Source organism: Sylvia atricapilla, chromosome 19 (assembly GCF_009819655.1).
Source record: "Sylvia atricapilla isolate bSylAtr1 chromosome 19, bSylAtr1.pri, whole genome shotgun sequence".
In the NCBI taxonomy this organism is placed as follows: Eukaryota; Metazoa; Chordata; class Aves; order Passeriformes; family Sylviidae; genus Sylvia; species Sylvia atricapilla.
In genome coordinates this window covers 9,649,232-9,666,553 of record NC_089158.1, presented here as the reverse complement: position 1 = coordinate 9,666,553, position 17,322 = coordinate 9,649,232, and the positions used below count along the sequence as shown (strand labels likewise).

General features: G+C 44.4%; 2 protein-coding genes across 2 annotated transcripts; one reads left to right on the top strand and one right to left on the bottom strand.

The window, feature by feature from the left end:
* Positions 1–695: 695 nt before the first annotated feature.
* On the bottom strand, positions 696–14,289 carry MORN5 (MORN repeat containing 5). The gene is made up of 5 exons (XM_066332936.1): positions 14,221–14,289; positions 13,776–13,923; positions 13,438–13,549; positions 12,439–12,570; positions 696–1,084 (listed from the first exon to the last, which is right to left on the bottom strand). Exons 1-5 carry the CDS (start codon positions 14,265–14,267, stop codon positions 990–992), a joined length of 534 nt encoding a protein of 177 aa, XP_066189033.1. The 5' UTR covers positions 14,268–14,289; the 3' UTR covers positions 696–989.
* Positions 14,290–14,452: 163 nt separating this feature from the next.
* NDUFA8 (NADH:ubiquinone oxidoreductase subunit A8) lies at positions 14,453–16,827 on the top strand. Its single transcript, XM_066332933.1, has 4 exons — positions 14,453–14,543; positions 14,627–14,790; positions 15,993–16,158; positions 16,582–16,827. The coding sequence occupies exons 1-4, from the start codon at positions 14,493–14,495 to the stop codon at positions 16,717–16,719; spliced, it is 519 nt and encodes a 172-aa protein (XP_066189030.1). The 5' UTR covers positions 14,453–14,492; the 3' UTR covers positions 16,720–16,827.
* Positions 16,828–17,322: the final 495 nt, after the last annotated feature.

Genomic DNA, 17,322 nt, shown 5'->3' with positions numbered 1-17,322 from the left:
TCATGCTGGTTAACCCAATGCCCGAGCTAAAGGTGCTTACAGAACTCACTCGTTGGGACAGGGAGTGGGGACCAATCCTGCACTACTACCAGTGATTTATCTGTAGGATGCCAACTAAACACCAGTTTTATTTCATCTGCCAATCATTTTGTTGTAGCATGTTGCAATTCTGCATGTCTTGGCTACAATGGTTAAAAAGTTTTTTTCTCTGAATGAGTGGACAGTCAAGACTAATATTTATTTTAAAAAAAAAAAAGTAAAACAAAATTGTAAGCACTTTTTGTAAAACCAATGTCTGTTTTGTTACATACTTTTAATGTTGTGCTTTGTAAATGTCTTATTTGTGTAATAAATAAAGTTAATGCAAGTAGAAGTGCTGGCACTTACATCCAGAAAATGATGTAATTCCATTTTATTTTATTTTTAAATACTTTCTGGCTTACTAATCAAGCAGCAACCCACCCAGTTTTCCTCTTTTATTATTTTGTTAAACTCTGGCTTCAGGAGAGTTCAACAAACGTTCGTAGTAAATGGATATAATTTCCTAGTTAGCAAACCAGTCATTAAAGAATACCTCTGGTGTACATTATTACAATGATCAATCAATATCAAAGTACTGAGCAAAAAGAGAGGAAAGGAATTCACCAGGACAGCTAACTAAAATCTGGGAAAATAATGTTGATTAAGATGGATTTGAATGACTTCAACACCGAATCTGAGGCACTCTTTTTAACAAATTGTTTTCAGGCTTAATAATGTTTATACATACTACACTGCACACCTCTCAGGAATATTATTGTGAGTACAGTCAGCTTTTTTTGCCGTGGCTTTTGCTCAGCATGACTGATTAAATGATTATTTCCATTTTCCTTTGAGCTGACAAAGATGACAGAAAGATTATATTCCTGTCGAGGGAAAGGGTGAGACAAATCCGCGAGGACAAATTGCATTTATTGTGAATCAGATTACCTGCTTGGCTGGGATGTCGTCTAGGAAAAGCTGTTTTCTGGTTTGGGTTTTTGCTCAGTTGTTATAACCCAGGCTTTCCGGCAGGTCCGAAGGATCCATTCGTGCTCCTCATCGTCTGCAAGGCAGAGAGAGAAAACATTAAATATCCCCGGGTCAGAGCTGCTCTTTGCATCCCTGGGCTCCATTTTTCCCTTTGAAAAATAAATCCAGTTTTTTAGCCGTTGGTATCTCTTAGAAAACTCCTATTTTTTTGTTTGTTTAAAAGATTGTGTGCTGCTGTGTGGGAATTTGTCAAGGCAGGAGGCACTGGGTCTGTGACAAAGATTGATAATTCATCTGTTTGAGAAGCTTAGCTTGCTTGAACCACGAGATTTACATGTAAAGATTTTATATTTTGCCTTTTTTGGCCAAAATATCCAGGAGAAATGTTGAAACTATCAGAAATTAAGATAGGCATTTTTTAAAAGCTCTGGCTGCGTTGCTTGTCGGTTTATAAAAAGTGAAGGTAAAGAAGAATTTACAGTAAAATCTCAGGTTCTTGTCTCTCAGCTTTTCTTTCCATGCTGTTTTTTGAGATGTATGTTGTGGCAGGTATTGATAAGCTGATGCAGTGGCTGAGAGATATTTTAGACCAACTCCTGTGTCCCTTGTTAGTATTCATGTCTGTCGTATTTATTCTGAGAGCATAATGACAGTGTGGAAAGAAAATAAAAGCAAAGACAATGTAGGGAAAAAAACCCCAAAAAACAACTGACCAGCAAAGTTGGAATAGTAATTTTCTGCATGATTTACAAAAAAATAGCTTGGCGAATGTTGAGTTGTGGCTTCTTAATTTCAGGGATTTAAATAGTCCTGTCTCCAAAAACTGTTCTGCAGCCTTTTCCTTTGTGTTTGTGCAGGAGAAAAGAGATGTGTCTAGTAAACCAGGGAAAACAAACTTCAAAAAGCCTTGGGGGAGAAAAAAAAATCCAAGTATTACTTACAACAATACCTGTATTTATTTTTATATAAATGCAATATATTCGAGCTGCTTCTTGTGTTTACCACTGTCTTTAACAAATTCGTATTAACTGCTTGTGATGTGTGTAGAAATCTGAATTTTGAAGGTTTGTGGCAGCCCTTGTTATGTACAAAACCTTGTTATGTACAAAACCAGATGATTGGGAGGAGGATGGAACTGAGGGGTGTAACCCCAGTGCTGTGACCATCACGGTCCCATTTATTCACCCTGCTGAGCACCCTTAGGTGCTTTGCATGCTTAGGCAGGGGAAAAAATACAAAAAGAAAAAAGAAAAAAAAAAAGAAGAAGCATGTTGCTTCTTTAGGAGTCAAATTTTCATGGAGATCTTTTGATTATGGAGTATGTATCTTTATGTTAAAGCAGGACGGAGGAGCTTTTGAAATGCAAAAAGGTAGAAAGGTCCTGGGTATGAAGTGTTAAGGTGAGAAATTCCCAGAGAGGGGTATGTGACAAATTCTGATGCACAAGTTGTCAAGCTTGAGGGTTAATCCAATTGACTGTGGTGGCTTGTGAATCAAGCTTTGTTTTTTATTTTTTCTACCCTTTTTTTTTCTTTTATTTTCATGCTGCCCTCCCTTTTCTCTCATTGCTGGCCGTGAGGTGCTGCTCACACCCAGCCCCACTGGCATCCTGGTGAGGGCAGGAAAGGTGCCAAGTTTCTTGCTTTAATGGCTGCAAAATAGTCATAATTTGGATGAAATAGCTAAGTTCAGCCCTTTCTGTGCTTCGCTGATCTCTTTTTTTATTCCTTAGAGATCCACAGATCCACAACAAAATACCCTGTTAATGGCACGTTTCTAATTCGGGTGTAAAGTAGGAGAAAATAGATGCTGGGAAAAAAAATATGCTAAAAGGGAAATTAAAAACATGAGCACAGAATCTTGCTTTAAAGACCAAGCAATCCTCACAGGCAGATTCCACCGAGGGCTGCAACAGGAATGCAAATGTGGTCCTCCAGCTTTCTTAAAAACAACATCCGAGCCATAATCAGTGTGCTGGCTTTTGTTCTATGGAGGTGTTGTGATCACGTGAGCTTTGCCTGTGACAGATATTGTCCAGTCTCTGTGGTTTAAGCTGGAATTGCCTTAGCTAAAAAAAAAAAAAAAAAAAAAACAACCAAAAAACCAACTTCATCTGAGTCGATAATAATTGCACAAAAAGGAAACTTTTGTCTGTTTCTGCCAGGGTGAAGGAATAAGAAAATTGAGAGATGTTGTGCGTCACTGTGTGTGGCTGGGCACACCTGGCTCACCTGAGTGCTAGAAATAACCAGCCTGAGTCTGTCTGAGCCTTTGGCAGGGCTCACTCGGCTGAGCATCAAGGCTAGGAGCACAAAGAAAGGCAGATGTGAACTTGGCTTCACAGGTTTCCAACATCCCCTCGGTTTGCCCAAATTGATGCTGCACCCTGGGATTTCCTGGGAAAGCACAAGTCACCCCAGGGATCTTAGCCTTTGCCACACTGATTCCAAAACGTCTTGGCTTCTGCAGTGATCTGAGCCCATGCAAATTAAATATGTGTTCATTGGCCCTGCTTAACCAGCACGGGGTTTAACCAGATGTAAAAACGGAAGGAGCGATGCAAATTTCAACTTTGTTGGGAAAAGAGATGTAACCACTCAACGTGAAGTAAATCCCTAGAGCTGCCATCCAGCCCAGTGGGATGTACAACTGCTCCTCGGTCTCGGGAAGGGGAAATGAAAGAATTGATCCAGGATAGGAAGAAGAACCACAGAAATGGCTCCAAGGCTGGCTATGGGAGAGGAGGCAGGAAAATATTAGAATGTAAAGAGTTAAGCTATGGTAAAACATACTTTTGCTACACTAAAGAAGACTGGTTGATAATTACTGTAGTTTTAGGGCTATTTGAATCAGTGCAGCTGCAACCTCTTCAGTAGTAACCCCTGAAACAAGACAAACTGGGTTTATTGTACTGAACAAGTCTTAAAGCTCCTCCCTGATTGTTAGTAATTGGCAGCAATGGACTTAACAGCCTCTTGACTACCCTTTTTACACTCTACCTGACTGTGCAGCTAACAATTTAAATCACAGATGCCGATCCTTCTTTGTGGCAGCTGCTTGTTAACTACACGTTCCTCTTTTTCTGCCACTGGCTGCTTCCATAACCCTGCAACACCAGGGTTAGATTGGAGAATCACATTTCATCAATATTTAAAACGGAATTAAACCTTGAGGTTTGATTAATGCTACCAGATAGTGAGTTGTAATTACTATTTTGCAAATTGCGATTGTTTGAATATGTTAATATGATTGTCTAAGCACATCTTCACCTTCAGAAGTAATTTTCCTTTTAAAAAAAGATTTGAAAAAAAAATACAAACTCTTTAATCAGTGCTAAATTATCACCCTGCGCACAATTAGGTAGAATGGGGTTCTTCTTGTGGTGTGCTGAATTTTGTGTCAGCATATTTATCTTTAAAAGTTTAGCCCTTTTTTTAGATTTTCCTCAGTAGAATAAACAGTGAAGGAACAGACTTTGCTGAAAGAGGACTAACCATGCTGGTGTTGGAAGGTAAAGGAAAAAAAGCTTTGTCTGAACATTTCACTGCAATCTGGTCTATCCCTGTGCAGTTAGTAAACATTACCCAGTTATTTCTCCCTAAGTCAATGAAATATTATTATTATTATTATTATTGTTATTATTATTATCACGACATATTATTGGGATCTTGAAACTGAGACGGCAAAGATCGTAATGGATGAGCTCTTGAATTATTTCCTTGTGTCTCAATCGAAAATGAGATCAGTTTCTAGCACCCACTAAATAAATCTGTGTATTGTGGGTGAGATCCTCAGCCAGCCCACACTGGGACAAGCTCTCTGTTATTTTTGTGATTAATTCAGGCTGTTTCCATGAAGCAGGCAGAGGCACACGGAGCCAACCCTGGCAGCCACCTGCACCACTGGGCCCCAGAAACAGCATCTGCCCACAATAAGTGATTAAACAGGGGTGCAAGTCCTCCTGATCTCCTGCTGGACACTGTCCACACAGCCATCAGGTCAGTCTGCAGACTCTCTGTAGGTAAATTAGACTCAGCTAAAGCTGTTGGCTGTATTGTGTTCCTATAAGTTGCCCATTTCAAAACTGGTTCTTCTCACCAAATATTGCCTGACAAGTTTCTGCCTTGTTTTGGGGGGCTTTCAGGAAGTTCTAAATGTCAGCAAAATCCCAACAGGTGTCACAAGCACTGTTAGGTGTATTCCACAGTGAGCTCCAGCTGCAGCCCGCTTGAATCAGTGGATTTCTGCTCTCTGCAAAATGAAACCACTTGCCTCCCAATGTTCAGGCTGAAAGTAGTGGCAGAAGAGATTTCCCCAAATACCACACTCCAGATTTATCTCTCAACTGGGATTAGAAACAGCTGAATATTCAGGGTGGCCTTGCTTCAGGGTGCTTCCAAAGGGATGACATGAAAACACGCTGTAATTTAGGTGCGTTTAATCTTCCTATATTAAATGCATATTGCAAAGTTTAGAATGATTTTGCTTCTAACTATCGTGTTTCTGTGTTGCTCATGGAAACCTCTCAGCTGTGAGAGACTTCTGAGGACTCTGCATGCTTAGGTGCCTGCCATGGCACAGAGCTGAGGCTGACAGCACTGGCAGTATTGTCATGGAGGCTTCTCTTAACTATTGCTTCCCCAGGAAGCTATCTAGAAGTTCACTGAAATTAGAATGCCCAGTGGGTTGAACAGGGGAAAAAAATTACATTGTTCACCTTAAAAACCTTGTCTGACTGTGTTAGGTCTTTGTGGATGTATGTGTTCCTGGCATTTTAGAGGCTGTGTCTGCACTGGGGGCCTGGAGAATTCTGAAATTCAGATCCGTGGTTGCCTCCAAGGGCAAGTTGGGCCCTGATGTGAGTGGGTGTCATCCCTGTAAGGAGGACAGTCGGTGTCCCTGGGGTGTGCCAGCACCAGGAGCCCTGGCACAGCTGAGGGTCAGCCCTGCCCAGAGCTTTTCCATGCCCCATGGTTTGGAAGGGTGTGTTTACAACACACCATCCTCGAGCAGCAGCTGAGCTTCCTCCCGGTTTTGCAGAGGGCCAAGCACCCGCAGCCCATTGTAAACAACAATATCACTGAATTCTTCCACATCCCTGACTCCTCCCAGCACCCGCAGCGCAGTTTATCATGTTCTTCCACTGCACAATCACAACGCCATGTGATAGCATCTCAGCCATGGGTTCTGCCTGGCACACCCCTTCCATTTCCACTGCCCCCTCCGGGTCCCTACCACCCCTTTCCTTACTGCACCTGACCCCACCGACATCAAGGCTGGCAAGAAAATGGAAAATGTGGTTTCAATTAACCTTTGCTTCCACCCACAAATTCTCACCCTTCCATTCTCTTTTAATTACTGTCATTCCAAAATGGCCCCCAAATGAACTTTCCATCTCTTGTAAAAGTTGTTTTCGCGTGAGCTGTACGTTGGATATAAGTGCCTATAAGAACTTGTGTGTAACCTATTTAATGGATTAACAATGGGATGGTTAGCACCCAAACAAAGGTGTTATTCTTGGCATGCCCCTTCTTTGGAACTGAAACTTCCACCGTTTTCAAAGAGATAAGACCAGGAAACCAGAAGGAACAATATATCTGCAAAAGCTATAGCTACTGAAATTACCGTAGTGACTTACATCATGATGCAAATGTTCATATTATCACTGCTGGCTATGGCCTGGAATGTAAATTGTGTTGGTTCATAACCTATTTGGCTGAATTTAATCTAAAAATGTTCTTGGTTGCTCAGATGTGAAGTCTCCAAGTATCTCTGTCACCTGAGCAGACTTTGACACTGTGAAAGACTTATGTATGAATTTTGCAGTGGCATCCAAACTGTGCTTGATCTTCACACATTTTTATAGAAAACGATACAAAAAGAGCATATGATGGGTAGGAAAATTGGTCCAACATTTTAAAAAAGTGTTTAGGGGAGAGTAAAAAAAAAAAAAGGTAAGAAATCACCCCAACTTCTCATAGGAGTCTGGGATCTTAATTTTAAATGAAGTGGACTCAATTTCTCTCTGCTGTCTTCACTGCTCAGCCATTTGCCTTGCCCACTCGACAGTCCCACTGTGACACCTGACAGGGCTCTGCCTCTTCCTCCTGCTCAGATTTGGCTCCTCAATTAATTTATTTGTAAAGCATTGGGGATTATTTAGAGCCGGAGCTCTGACATCAGGACAAAAGCTATCTGACTAAAAAACAGGAAGATGTAGGTAAGTGACACTTTGGAGGTCCAGATCAAAGAGTTATAGTACAATTTCTGACCTGCTTCTGGAGGTAACATTTTTCAAAGCTTTTGACTTAAAAAAAATATTACCTCCAGAAGCAGGTCAGAAAATGTCTGAAATTTCCACAGAGTCTGGAAAGCAAGTGCCAGAAAACTGGAATTGTACGATTGGGGCTAAAAACCTATGTCCTGGAACTAGATGCAAGGGAAAAAAGTATGTGAGAGATGGAGGAGACAAGACCAGAGGGAGAATTTGTAGGAAGCTCAGCAGAGCCTTGTGGGCAAAGAGAAGAAGCTGAATGCCATGGCAGAGTCAGAAAATATTTTTTGCAGGGGTATTTTGGAGGAATATGAATCAAAGAGGCCAGAAAGAGGAATTAGCAGTAAAAAGGACAAGTGCTCCAGCTGTTGCAAGAAAAGCAAAGGGCTACTCGCATTCGTATGCTCTAGTTGTGTAAACTGAGAGCAGTATTGGCTCTCTGCTTTACAACCCTGCTTTCAGAAATAAGTTTGTCAGCCAAAGTAAAGAGAAAAAGATCAATGGATTGCAATAAACGGCATTTAACATAAAAATGAGTAAAATTTACAATCCAGTTAACTTGTTAAATGTTACAAAATCAGCAAACAATAGACACAATTTGTTTTGTTCAGAGCCCAGAGGTAGAGACCAAATCCTCTAAATTAATTTCTGCAAAAGCTGGGGGTTTTTTTCCAAACAGGTCTGGATCCTATTCGTTGTAGAATATACTGATTACCAACTATTTTTAAGAGCTTTACACAAACATTATTTCTTTTGTTGTGTGAAATGCAGAATCAGCCATCTGGCAAATGCCCCAGAGCTAAAATCTTTTACATGACATATAATTCAAAATGATTAAATATACAACAGAAAATAGCTATAGCATTGCACTTAAAATAGCATGAACTTTTACTGCCGATCAAAACTGATTTCTTTAGCCTAACAAGTATCCAAAGAACAATTATTTGAAGAGCTTTTAAGAGTTTCAATATGTAGGAACCAAACCTCATCTAAATTCAGTATCTTAAGTCAAATAAAAAGGAAACAAATGTACGAGAGATTAAATGGTCCTGCCTTGTAAGTAGACATTTAAATCTATGGGAAGCTAAATTCATTCGAACAAAAAATACTGTATTCCCTCTGTATGTGTATTGCTGGGGCTTTCCTCTCCTTGCTCAGGGCATCTGCCAAAACAACTCGTACATTCTTAGGCAATGACTAGGGGACCAGCCTGGAATCAGGCTGTTCATCCACTCCCTCCATCATCAGAACGGGCAATTTCAAAGAAGAACAGGGAATAAAGCCCCGGGCGTGATCCCTCAGTGCAGGCAATCTTTTTCTTTTTTTTTTTTTCCTGCACCGCAGTCGACTCGAAGTTAAATTTGCTGTCTTTTTTTTTCCAGAAATACTCCAGGCCTGAAAAATTGCCAGGTCCTCATCCCACACCCAATTCTCCAGTAGTTTCTGAGAAAGAGCACGCAAACATCTGCATGTGTTTGGGGTACACGAGGGTAGGTATAGAAATATTACCCTGAGCGATTATTGAGTGGTTATGGCTGTTTCTCAACTGCATTTTTCAGACAAGTCAAAGTCTACATTTCCCAAAAAGCACTTGGTGCAAGTCAGATCTGAGTTGTGAGGGGAAAAAAAAAAAGTCCAAACGTAGGAGATTTTTCTCATGGATTTGTGTACTGGGATAAACCTGAAATGGTTGAACACATCGGTGCTGACTGTCCAAAATATTTGTGCTTCTTAGTTCTTTCAGAAGAAGCATGAGAGTCTCCATCCCAGGCTAACAAGGTGAGGGAACTGTAAGTCTGTGATTATTAAGGCTCAGAATTAAAATAACTTTGCCCCCTTTTCTGGGGAGTCAGGCCAGCCTCAAAACTGAGGAACCTCGGATGGTCTAACCCCAGACTTCTCTAAACCATACAAAAATAATGTTCTTGAATCTTGACCTTTTCAGCTCATAATGATTCCTGAAGCAGCAGGATTTTTCCTGCTGCTTTTCACGAGACTTTCAGGCTTGCAGAAATGCTGATTGCTGGCTGGCTTGGGACTGCAGCAACACCAAACCCCCTCTTAATAAGACACTTGTCCTGGTCTTCTGGGCCTAATCCTGCTCTTAATTCAGTTCCCTGACTGAGCTCTGAGTGAAAAAGGCAGATTTTGTGTCTTTCTGCTCTTGATTTATAGGAAGAGGTACAAATATATTTCAGGAAATATAGACTGCGCTACAGGAAGCTCCCCTATGCACCATACTAATTAAACCTGAAGAAGAAAAATGAAAATAGTAGAACAAATATTCTCATGTTAGAACAAGGAGAAGCATGTTTTATATTATGGAACCCATCCCTGTGAAAACCACAGGAGAAACAAGGCAATTTTCATCAGAAATATCTTTGCTTTTCATCAAGACAGGTGACCCAGGCAATCTCCTGGGATCTTTTCCATCTCAGTATAAAAATTTCCTGGTTTTGATGGTATTTTCTATGTGAAAGTTATGGGGTTTTCTGATTGTCAGAGGGCCTGAAACCTGACTGTCACAGCTCTTCTTGTACCTCCCTGCTTTGCATTAAAAATAACATATTGTACTTTCTACTTTTCACTAAAAAAACTGGGAAATCTTCCGATCTTTCTATAGCCCAAACTCTGTTACAAAGGTGCCAGGAGTCCAATTTCTGGGGAGAAAAAAAAAAAAAGAGGAATACTCCTGGTGAAACAGGAGCCTGGTCCTGATATCTATTAAAAATAAACAACGTATCTTCTTACAAATGAACCTTCCCATTCTTATTTATGTGCTTCAATTTTGCCTACTTCGCAATACTGGGGAAAAAAAACCCCAAAAAATAAAAAAAGCTTGAGGAACACATGGAGAATCGAGAGAGGGAAATTTGAGCATCCCCAAGGAAACCGAGGTTTAAGGGACGCAGTAATAACAGCAAGGCTGTAATGAGAATTTGGAAAACTTTGCTAGATAAAAACCTATAACAAAAAGCTGTTGCTGTCATTTCGTTCCCTGGGCCTGATTAAGTTTGCAGGATGAGATTTTTGTGCTCTAGCAGTGAGAAGTCCCTGAATAAATGAGTATCAGACCTCCGAGCTAGCAAAGGGCAGGGCTTGCCAGCCTCCTCAGGAGCCTTGGTGGTGCTCAACATCTTCCTCATCTCCACGGAGGAGTGCTGGAAACAAACTCTGGGGTTTTAAATGGCCTCTCTCTCAGATGCTCTGCTCTGGGGTTGTAGCTGGGTGCTGCCAGGCTGGAGGCAAAGCTCAGGGATTCCTCCTTCTCCTCCACCAACAGCCCAGAAACAATCAGGAATTGCTTCATAATAGGGCCAGGGTGAAAGGTGAGGGCTGGAGGATTCTGCAGCCTGCTGCCAGGGCTGAGGAAGATAGTGTCGTTTTGGTAAACCTGTCAAGCTGTTGTAAGAACTTCCTGAATGCTTCCTACCATCTGCTTTTGATGCTTTCAAGACTTGGCTGGAAGCCTGGAGGTTTTCCTGCTCTTTCCTGCCCAACCTATAATGGAGTAATTCTGGATCTGTTCCCTGTCATCTCAGCCTCTTCCTCAGTTTCTTCTGCTTACAGCTGGGCTTTTTTTTTTATTTTAATTTTTTTTTTTCTCTTTACTTCAGTGGCCTTGTGCCCTGAATCATCTCTCCTGGGGCGGCAGGAGTTCCTCTGATGTTGAACAAGTGCCGGGGTTTTTCAATTGTGTTCATGTTCTTGAGAGGAAGGGTCTGGCCTACATGACACATTCCTTCTTCACACTCACAATCAACAACTTTGACTTTGTGTCCAGGCTCTGGCTGGAAGGGCCACACAAAGCCCATCTCCACGATTCTGTCAGGCTGCACGCTGTGCTGGGCCAATATTGATTGATATAATTTGTAGGGCTTCGAGATAAATGTCATAAAGGACAATGAGTTCAAAGAACAGATTAAAAAACAATAAATTGAATTCCAAGGCGTTCCCTCCTGTACTAATCTGTGTAGGTTCCTGTGTTTTTGGAAAGCATGTTGCTTATCTTCCTCATCAGTAGGCCCACTGCATTCCAGTATTTTGGATCAATGCCATTTGTAATAATCTAGATCAGTTTTTATTCAACGTTTATAAAACAGGCCATGTATCATAGGGTATATTTTATAGCAGATGGTATCTCCAATTCATTTAAACCCCCCCCTCCACTTCCCTCCTCCAATATCACTGTGCACACTCACAAAAGCTCTTGAAAGTAGAGCAGAGCAGAATTTTTTTACAACAAATAGTAAATTTGCCGAAAAATAGAGTTTCCAAGCAACAAAACTGTTAAAGTGTAGCACACTGAAAATTAAATGTTCTGTTTCCCAGGAAAAAAAAAAAAAAAAAAAAAAAAAAGAGGTTTTGCAATTTGGACATTAGAGGGAAAAAAAAAAAAGCAGGGTGGGTGGTTGCTTTTAGAAATCAGTTTCATTTTAAAACCCTCTGCTCTGAAAAGGTGATAAACACAAAGACTAAACAGCCAGAACTCAAAGTAGAGTTCTTTTTCAGGTCAGATTACTTTTTTTTTTTTTTTTTTGCTACCCCAGTGTCAACTGTTTGGTGATCTTCTGTGTCTTTTAATTTGAAAAGTTTCTCTTCTGGCTTGGTAAGAACTAACTTTCCCCAAAGCTTATTAATTTGGGGACTTATCCGTGTATTTGCCAGACTCTACTCCAAACACAGCTCTCCAAGGTGAGGGTTTCCTGCTCAGGAAGGTAAGACCCAGACTCATTTTAATAAATTGGACTATTCCAACATGTAAAGATAAGCACATGCTCAAGCACTTTGCTGGTTCATGGAGCTTTTCAGCTTTCAGGATCAGTGATGTGCCCCTCACAACCACTCCCTTGCTTGAGATCATAACAGGAGAGACTGAAGATTTTTCTGAGATTAACATACCAAACCGTAATAAAATATATTTATTCATACGTGCTTGGGAATACTTCATTGTAATTCTGCAAAATATGATTTGTACAGCTCTGGGGATACATAAATCACTGATAAAATAAATAAGTTAAAGATATGTTAGCTCAGTGATAATAGAACCAAATCATGGAGTTGTTTATATTTTGGCTTTAATCAGGCAACCTAGAAGATCTTAGAAATAAACTCTTCTTAGAGTTTATCTTGCAGAAGAAGTTAAATCATACCTGCATTTCTCAGAAACTTGCGTTTGTAGTCAACAACTACTCTGGTTTTGGGGTCATAGAATCCATCACCACAGTCATAACAACCTTCTGGGATTATTTTGGGAGGATCCAGATTTGTAAGCTGAGGAATGCCTGAAGGGGGAAAAGGTTTGATTTATTTTTTTTTTTAATTTATGCCTTTGATCAAGATAACTAACATACACCTCAATGGCGTTTGCTATAAAAATAACACAGTTACTTCACAACCAATTTTGTAAAACATTTCATCAGTTTTGCAGATGGGGAAAATGAAAACGGAAAAACGCACACACAAAGATTGTGTGATAAAAAGCAATCACTTTGATTTCCTCATTCACAGCCCTGTGATTCAGCCCACCAAGTTAACATGACAAATCCAACCCTAAAATCCAAAATGGGGCCAGGAGAGACTCGCTGGCTTCACAGAACTCCATGTCATCACTAAAATATTCTATGTGTTGTGTGTATCATGTTACAGCTTTTACTCACTATTTTTCCCTTATAAACCCACCTTTTGAGGTTTATAAAAATAATAACACTATGAAAGTCTTTAGCAAAAACATAGACTGAACACAAATATCTGTTTTGTTATCTACTAAAAAGCTACCTGGGGCAGATGCTTGAAACTTCATTTGGTGTCCTGGATGCAAACTAATTGCTTTTGCCCAACTTCTCTGCATCAAAAGCCCCCTGCTGATGCAGCGAGGGCGAAAGGTATAAAAGGGTTAATTAGGATGTCAAAAGCTGCAGGTAATAAAGCCCTGTCCTGTGGGTCATTGCCCCAAGAGACCCTCAAAGCTGCATCCCAGGCTGTGCTGCTGGAAGGTGGTGTCCACATTCTTCTGGCAGCATCAGGGTTGTGTGAAATTAGCCAGAGCATTTCTGCTCCATGTTACTCATGTAGCCGAATTAATCTTTCTTAAGCGAAGTTGTTCGTTTAATTCCTTCCAGACTCTCAGGATCGCGAACGCGATTTAGTACCTGGTGGTTTAAAACCAGAACAGATTTCTGTATAAAATCTTCTGTCGTAGCCATCGCAGTAACGCCATTTCTCCTCGTCGTGTTCGAGACCATCTGCAAAAGTGTATTTCCCCTGCAAAAAACGTTTGAGTGGAGAATTAATAACCACGAGGGATGGACGGGACAGGGCCAGCGCGGCTCGGCTCTTGTGGGGAAATCTCCCTGCGCTGCCCAGCAGCCTGCCGCCACCCCGAGGGCTCAAACACCGCCTTGCCTCGGGAATTTCACCCCCGAGCCTCCCTGGAGCTGGGGGCTCTGCCAGAGGATGCCCCGAGGGGTGAAGCCCCCCACGGCCGTACCTGAGTGACCACCCCGCGGTCCCAGAGCGCCCGGTAGCTGCCGCCTGTGGGGAGCAGCAGCTCGCCCTTGCCGTGGAACATCCCGTCCCACAGCGAGCCCCGGTACTCGGTGCCCGTGGGCAGCGTGTAGGAGCCGTATCCTTCCATCCTGGAAGAGACGGCGGGGCTGGATGGTGGCACCCGGTCCCACCAGCGCCTCGCGACCCTCCTCTTGTCCCCAAGGCCCATCTTCCACCCGCAACGCCGGTGACTCCCCTGCCCTCCCAATACCCCTTTGCCCACCCCAGTCCCATGTATCCCCTGCGAACCGCGCTGTGCCCTCCGTCACCCCGTGCTCCCGCCGCCCACTCCCGGACCCCACACTTCCAGCTGCCCCCAGCACCCCCCGTGCCCCTCCCCGGTCCCCTCGTGTCCCCTCGTGTCCCTCGTTGTCCCCCGGCCTCACCTGCCCCGCACGATGCCCCCCAGGTACCGATCCCCCACCAGCTCCATGGCGGCCCCGACGGCGCGTCCCGGTCACCACGGCAACGGCGCCTCCGTGGCCCCGCCCCTGGCCGCAGTGGCCACGCCCCTGGCCGCCGTGGCCCCGCCCCTGGCCGCAGTGGCCCCGCCCCCTGGCCGCCGTGGCCCCGCCCCCCTGGCCGCCGTGGCCCCGCCCCGCGTACGCGCCGCCGTGAGGGGCGGGGCGGGCGCTGAGGGCGCTCAAGGAGAGCCGCCATGCCCGGGGTGCTGCGGGTGCCCCCGCTTGAGGAGCTCGATGTGCCCGAGGTGAGTGTGTGAGGGCTGACGGTGCCTTTCCCGCCTTGCTTTCCCCTCCTGCCCGCCCTCACGGCCGCTGTGTCCCGCCGCAGGTGGCGGTGAGCTCGTCCGTGCTGAAGGCCGCGGCGCACCACTACGGCTCGCAGTGCGACCGGCCCAACAAGGAGTTCATGCTGTGCCGCTGGGAGGAGAAGGACCCGCGCAAGTGCCTGAGGGAGGGCCGGCAGGTGAACCAGTGCGCCCTCGACTTCTTCAGGTGAGCGGCCGCCGGCCGGGACCCGCCGCCGCAGGGGCCTGGAGGTGACGGTGCTGCGGGGCCGTGGCCGGCAGTGTCATTCCGCTGCTGGCGGTCACTCGCTCCAGCGGAGCAGCGCTGCTGTGGGGACAGGCTGGGGGAGCTGCGGCTCTTCAGCCTGCGGAGAGAAGGCTCCGGGGTGAGCTTAGTGCAACTTTCAGTGCCAGCAGGGGCTACAGCAGAGCTGGAGAGGGATTTGTGACAAGGGTATGATGTGACAGAACAAGGCGGGATGGCTTCACGCTGAGAGAGGGCAGGTTTAGATTAGGTATAGAAAGGAATAATAACACTCGTGAGGGTGGTGAGGTCCTGGTACAGCATGCCCAGAGAAGCAGTCCATCCCTAGAAGTGTCCAAGGCCAGGCTGGATGGGCCTTGGAGCAACCTGGGATAGTGGAAGGTGTCCCCTGCCCATGGCCATGCTCATGGAATGAGATGAACTTCAAGGTTCTTACCTACCCAAACTATTCTGTAATTCCATTATTCTAAATTAAAAATGCCGCCGCCATCACCGCCTTCAAAACTTTTACACTTGCTTCTGCAAGTTTAATTCCTGGGGATAGAGGCCACGTGCTTTGTCTTGCTTATTTATACATGAATTTATCCTGTCACTTGAAGCTCTCGTGCCTTTGTTCCAGAGCAAGTGGCCTGGGTTTTTGTTGGGAGCTCAGGGCAGTGGTGTGAGGCTGCTGCACCTTACAGCTGTGTGATGAACTCCCCAACTTGAGCATTGCATTGTTTATCCTCCCTGTCTCCCAGGTGAACTACTGAGAAAGCTTGAGCAGGTGCACCACCTGCCTCTCCTGACCAAACATGTAGATCCAAGGCACGTGCCAGTACTGTTAGTAAAAGACCTAATAGAATTACCTCAAGGCATTTCCACCTCCAGTGCAGCAGCTGAAACCTCTGTTCTAAGCACGACACGAAATTATTTGGAAGCTTTAGAGCGCCACATAATGCAACTAAATTATGTGGCAGAACAAAAAATCTCCACGTATCGTTAAATGTAGCAGTGAAAATTTCACAGGTATTCGTATCAAACGCTGTACAGAAGGTTTAGCTGTTCCTGACCAAGCTGCAAAGCCCGCTTTAGCTGAGCTCGGCGAGGGAGAGGAGCTGTGAGCGGGGTTTTTCTGAGGGGTTTGTGCCCTGTGGTGTCCCCAGGAGCATCCGGGCGCACTGCGCCGAGCCCTTCACCTCCTACTGGACCTGCATCGACTACACCAACCGGCAGGAGCTGCGCCGCTGCCGCAAGCAGCAGGCTGCCTTCGACTCCTGCGTGCTGGACAAGCTGGGCTGGGTGAGGCCTGACCTGGGAGACCTCTCCAAGGTAAATTCCGTGCGCTTTGGGGCAGACCTTGCTCTTCCCTCCTTTACGCAGGTTTTGTCCGGATCTCTGGCAGCTCTCGATGAACGCGGCGTTGGAAGTTTGTGGGGTGATGGAAGTCAAGGCTGGCAGCGTCTTCTGGGGTTGCTTTTACAGAAGGCTTTTCTCAGACAATGAAGTTCTTGCTTTTTGCTTTTCCTGGTGTAGAGGCTTTTCCTTTAGGAATGAAGCTCATGCTCGCTCTGTGGTTGTGATGGAACACCCCTCCCTTCCCTTCTCTGAGAAGTATTGAGGAGCTCTCATCAGCTGAACAATGTGTCCTTACTATTGTTTGGTTCTTCTTGGTAGTTCTCCCTTGAAGTTCTGACTCAGCCTGGCTGTTAAATGCTGTGAGAAGTTGTATAACTTCTTTGCATTTCTTTCCAGGTTACGAAGGTGAAGACAGACCGTCCTCTGCCTGAGAATGCCTATCACTCTAGGCCCAGACCAGAGCCAAACCCACCCATTGAAGGGGAGCTGAAGCCCTCTCCCTTTGGCAGCAGGTTCTTTTTCTGGTCCTGGTGAAGTGGGCAGGTTGTGCTGTTTCTCAAGTGCAGAGATGTGGCACTTGCACATGTAAATTATGTGGTGTGTGCTGGGTGTTACTAATAATTAAAGAGCCCCAAACCATTACATGGCTGAACAGACTTCTTTAAATTCATAGCAACAAGAACAATGCATTTCCCTGTTTTGCTCAGAGCTCGCTGCAGTCACACAGCCCTTGGGACCCTCTGGGCACCAGTAACATCAGCTGATTACCAGGATCATGATTACCAGGATTGTCTGTGATGTGTGCAGACGTAGTTCCAGTCTTTGACTGCTGTCCCATCAATCACAAACTGGCATGAGGCTTGATTTACTTACTGAGAACATTGCCTCATGGATCAAGGAAACTCTGGGAACAAACAAGTCATTAATGTCTTCCCTTAGTCTTGCAGCTGATAATTGGGCATTCTTTCCAAGGGATTCCTGTAGAGGTTTAGCCTAAAATCTGTCTTGGAGCAAGGGGTTAGTGGAATCTGGCATTTGCTAGGCGTGAGGGCCATGCTGTTTCTGCCATGAAGATCCCTGTTGTGCTTCTCAACACACATACTTAAAACATTGCTTAGGGACTGTTCATACAGCATT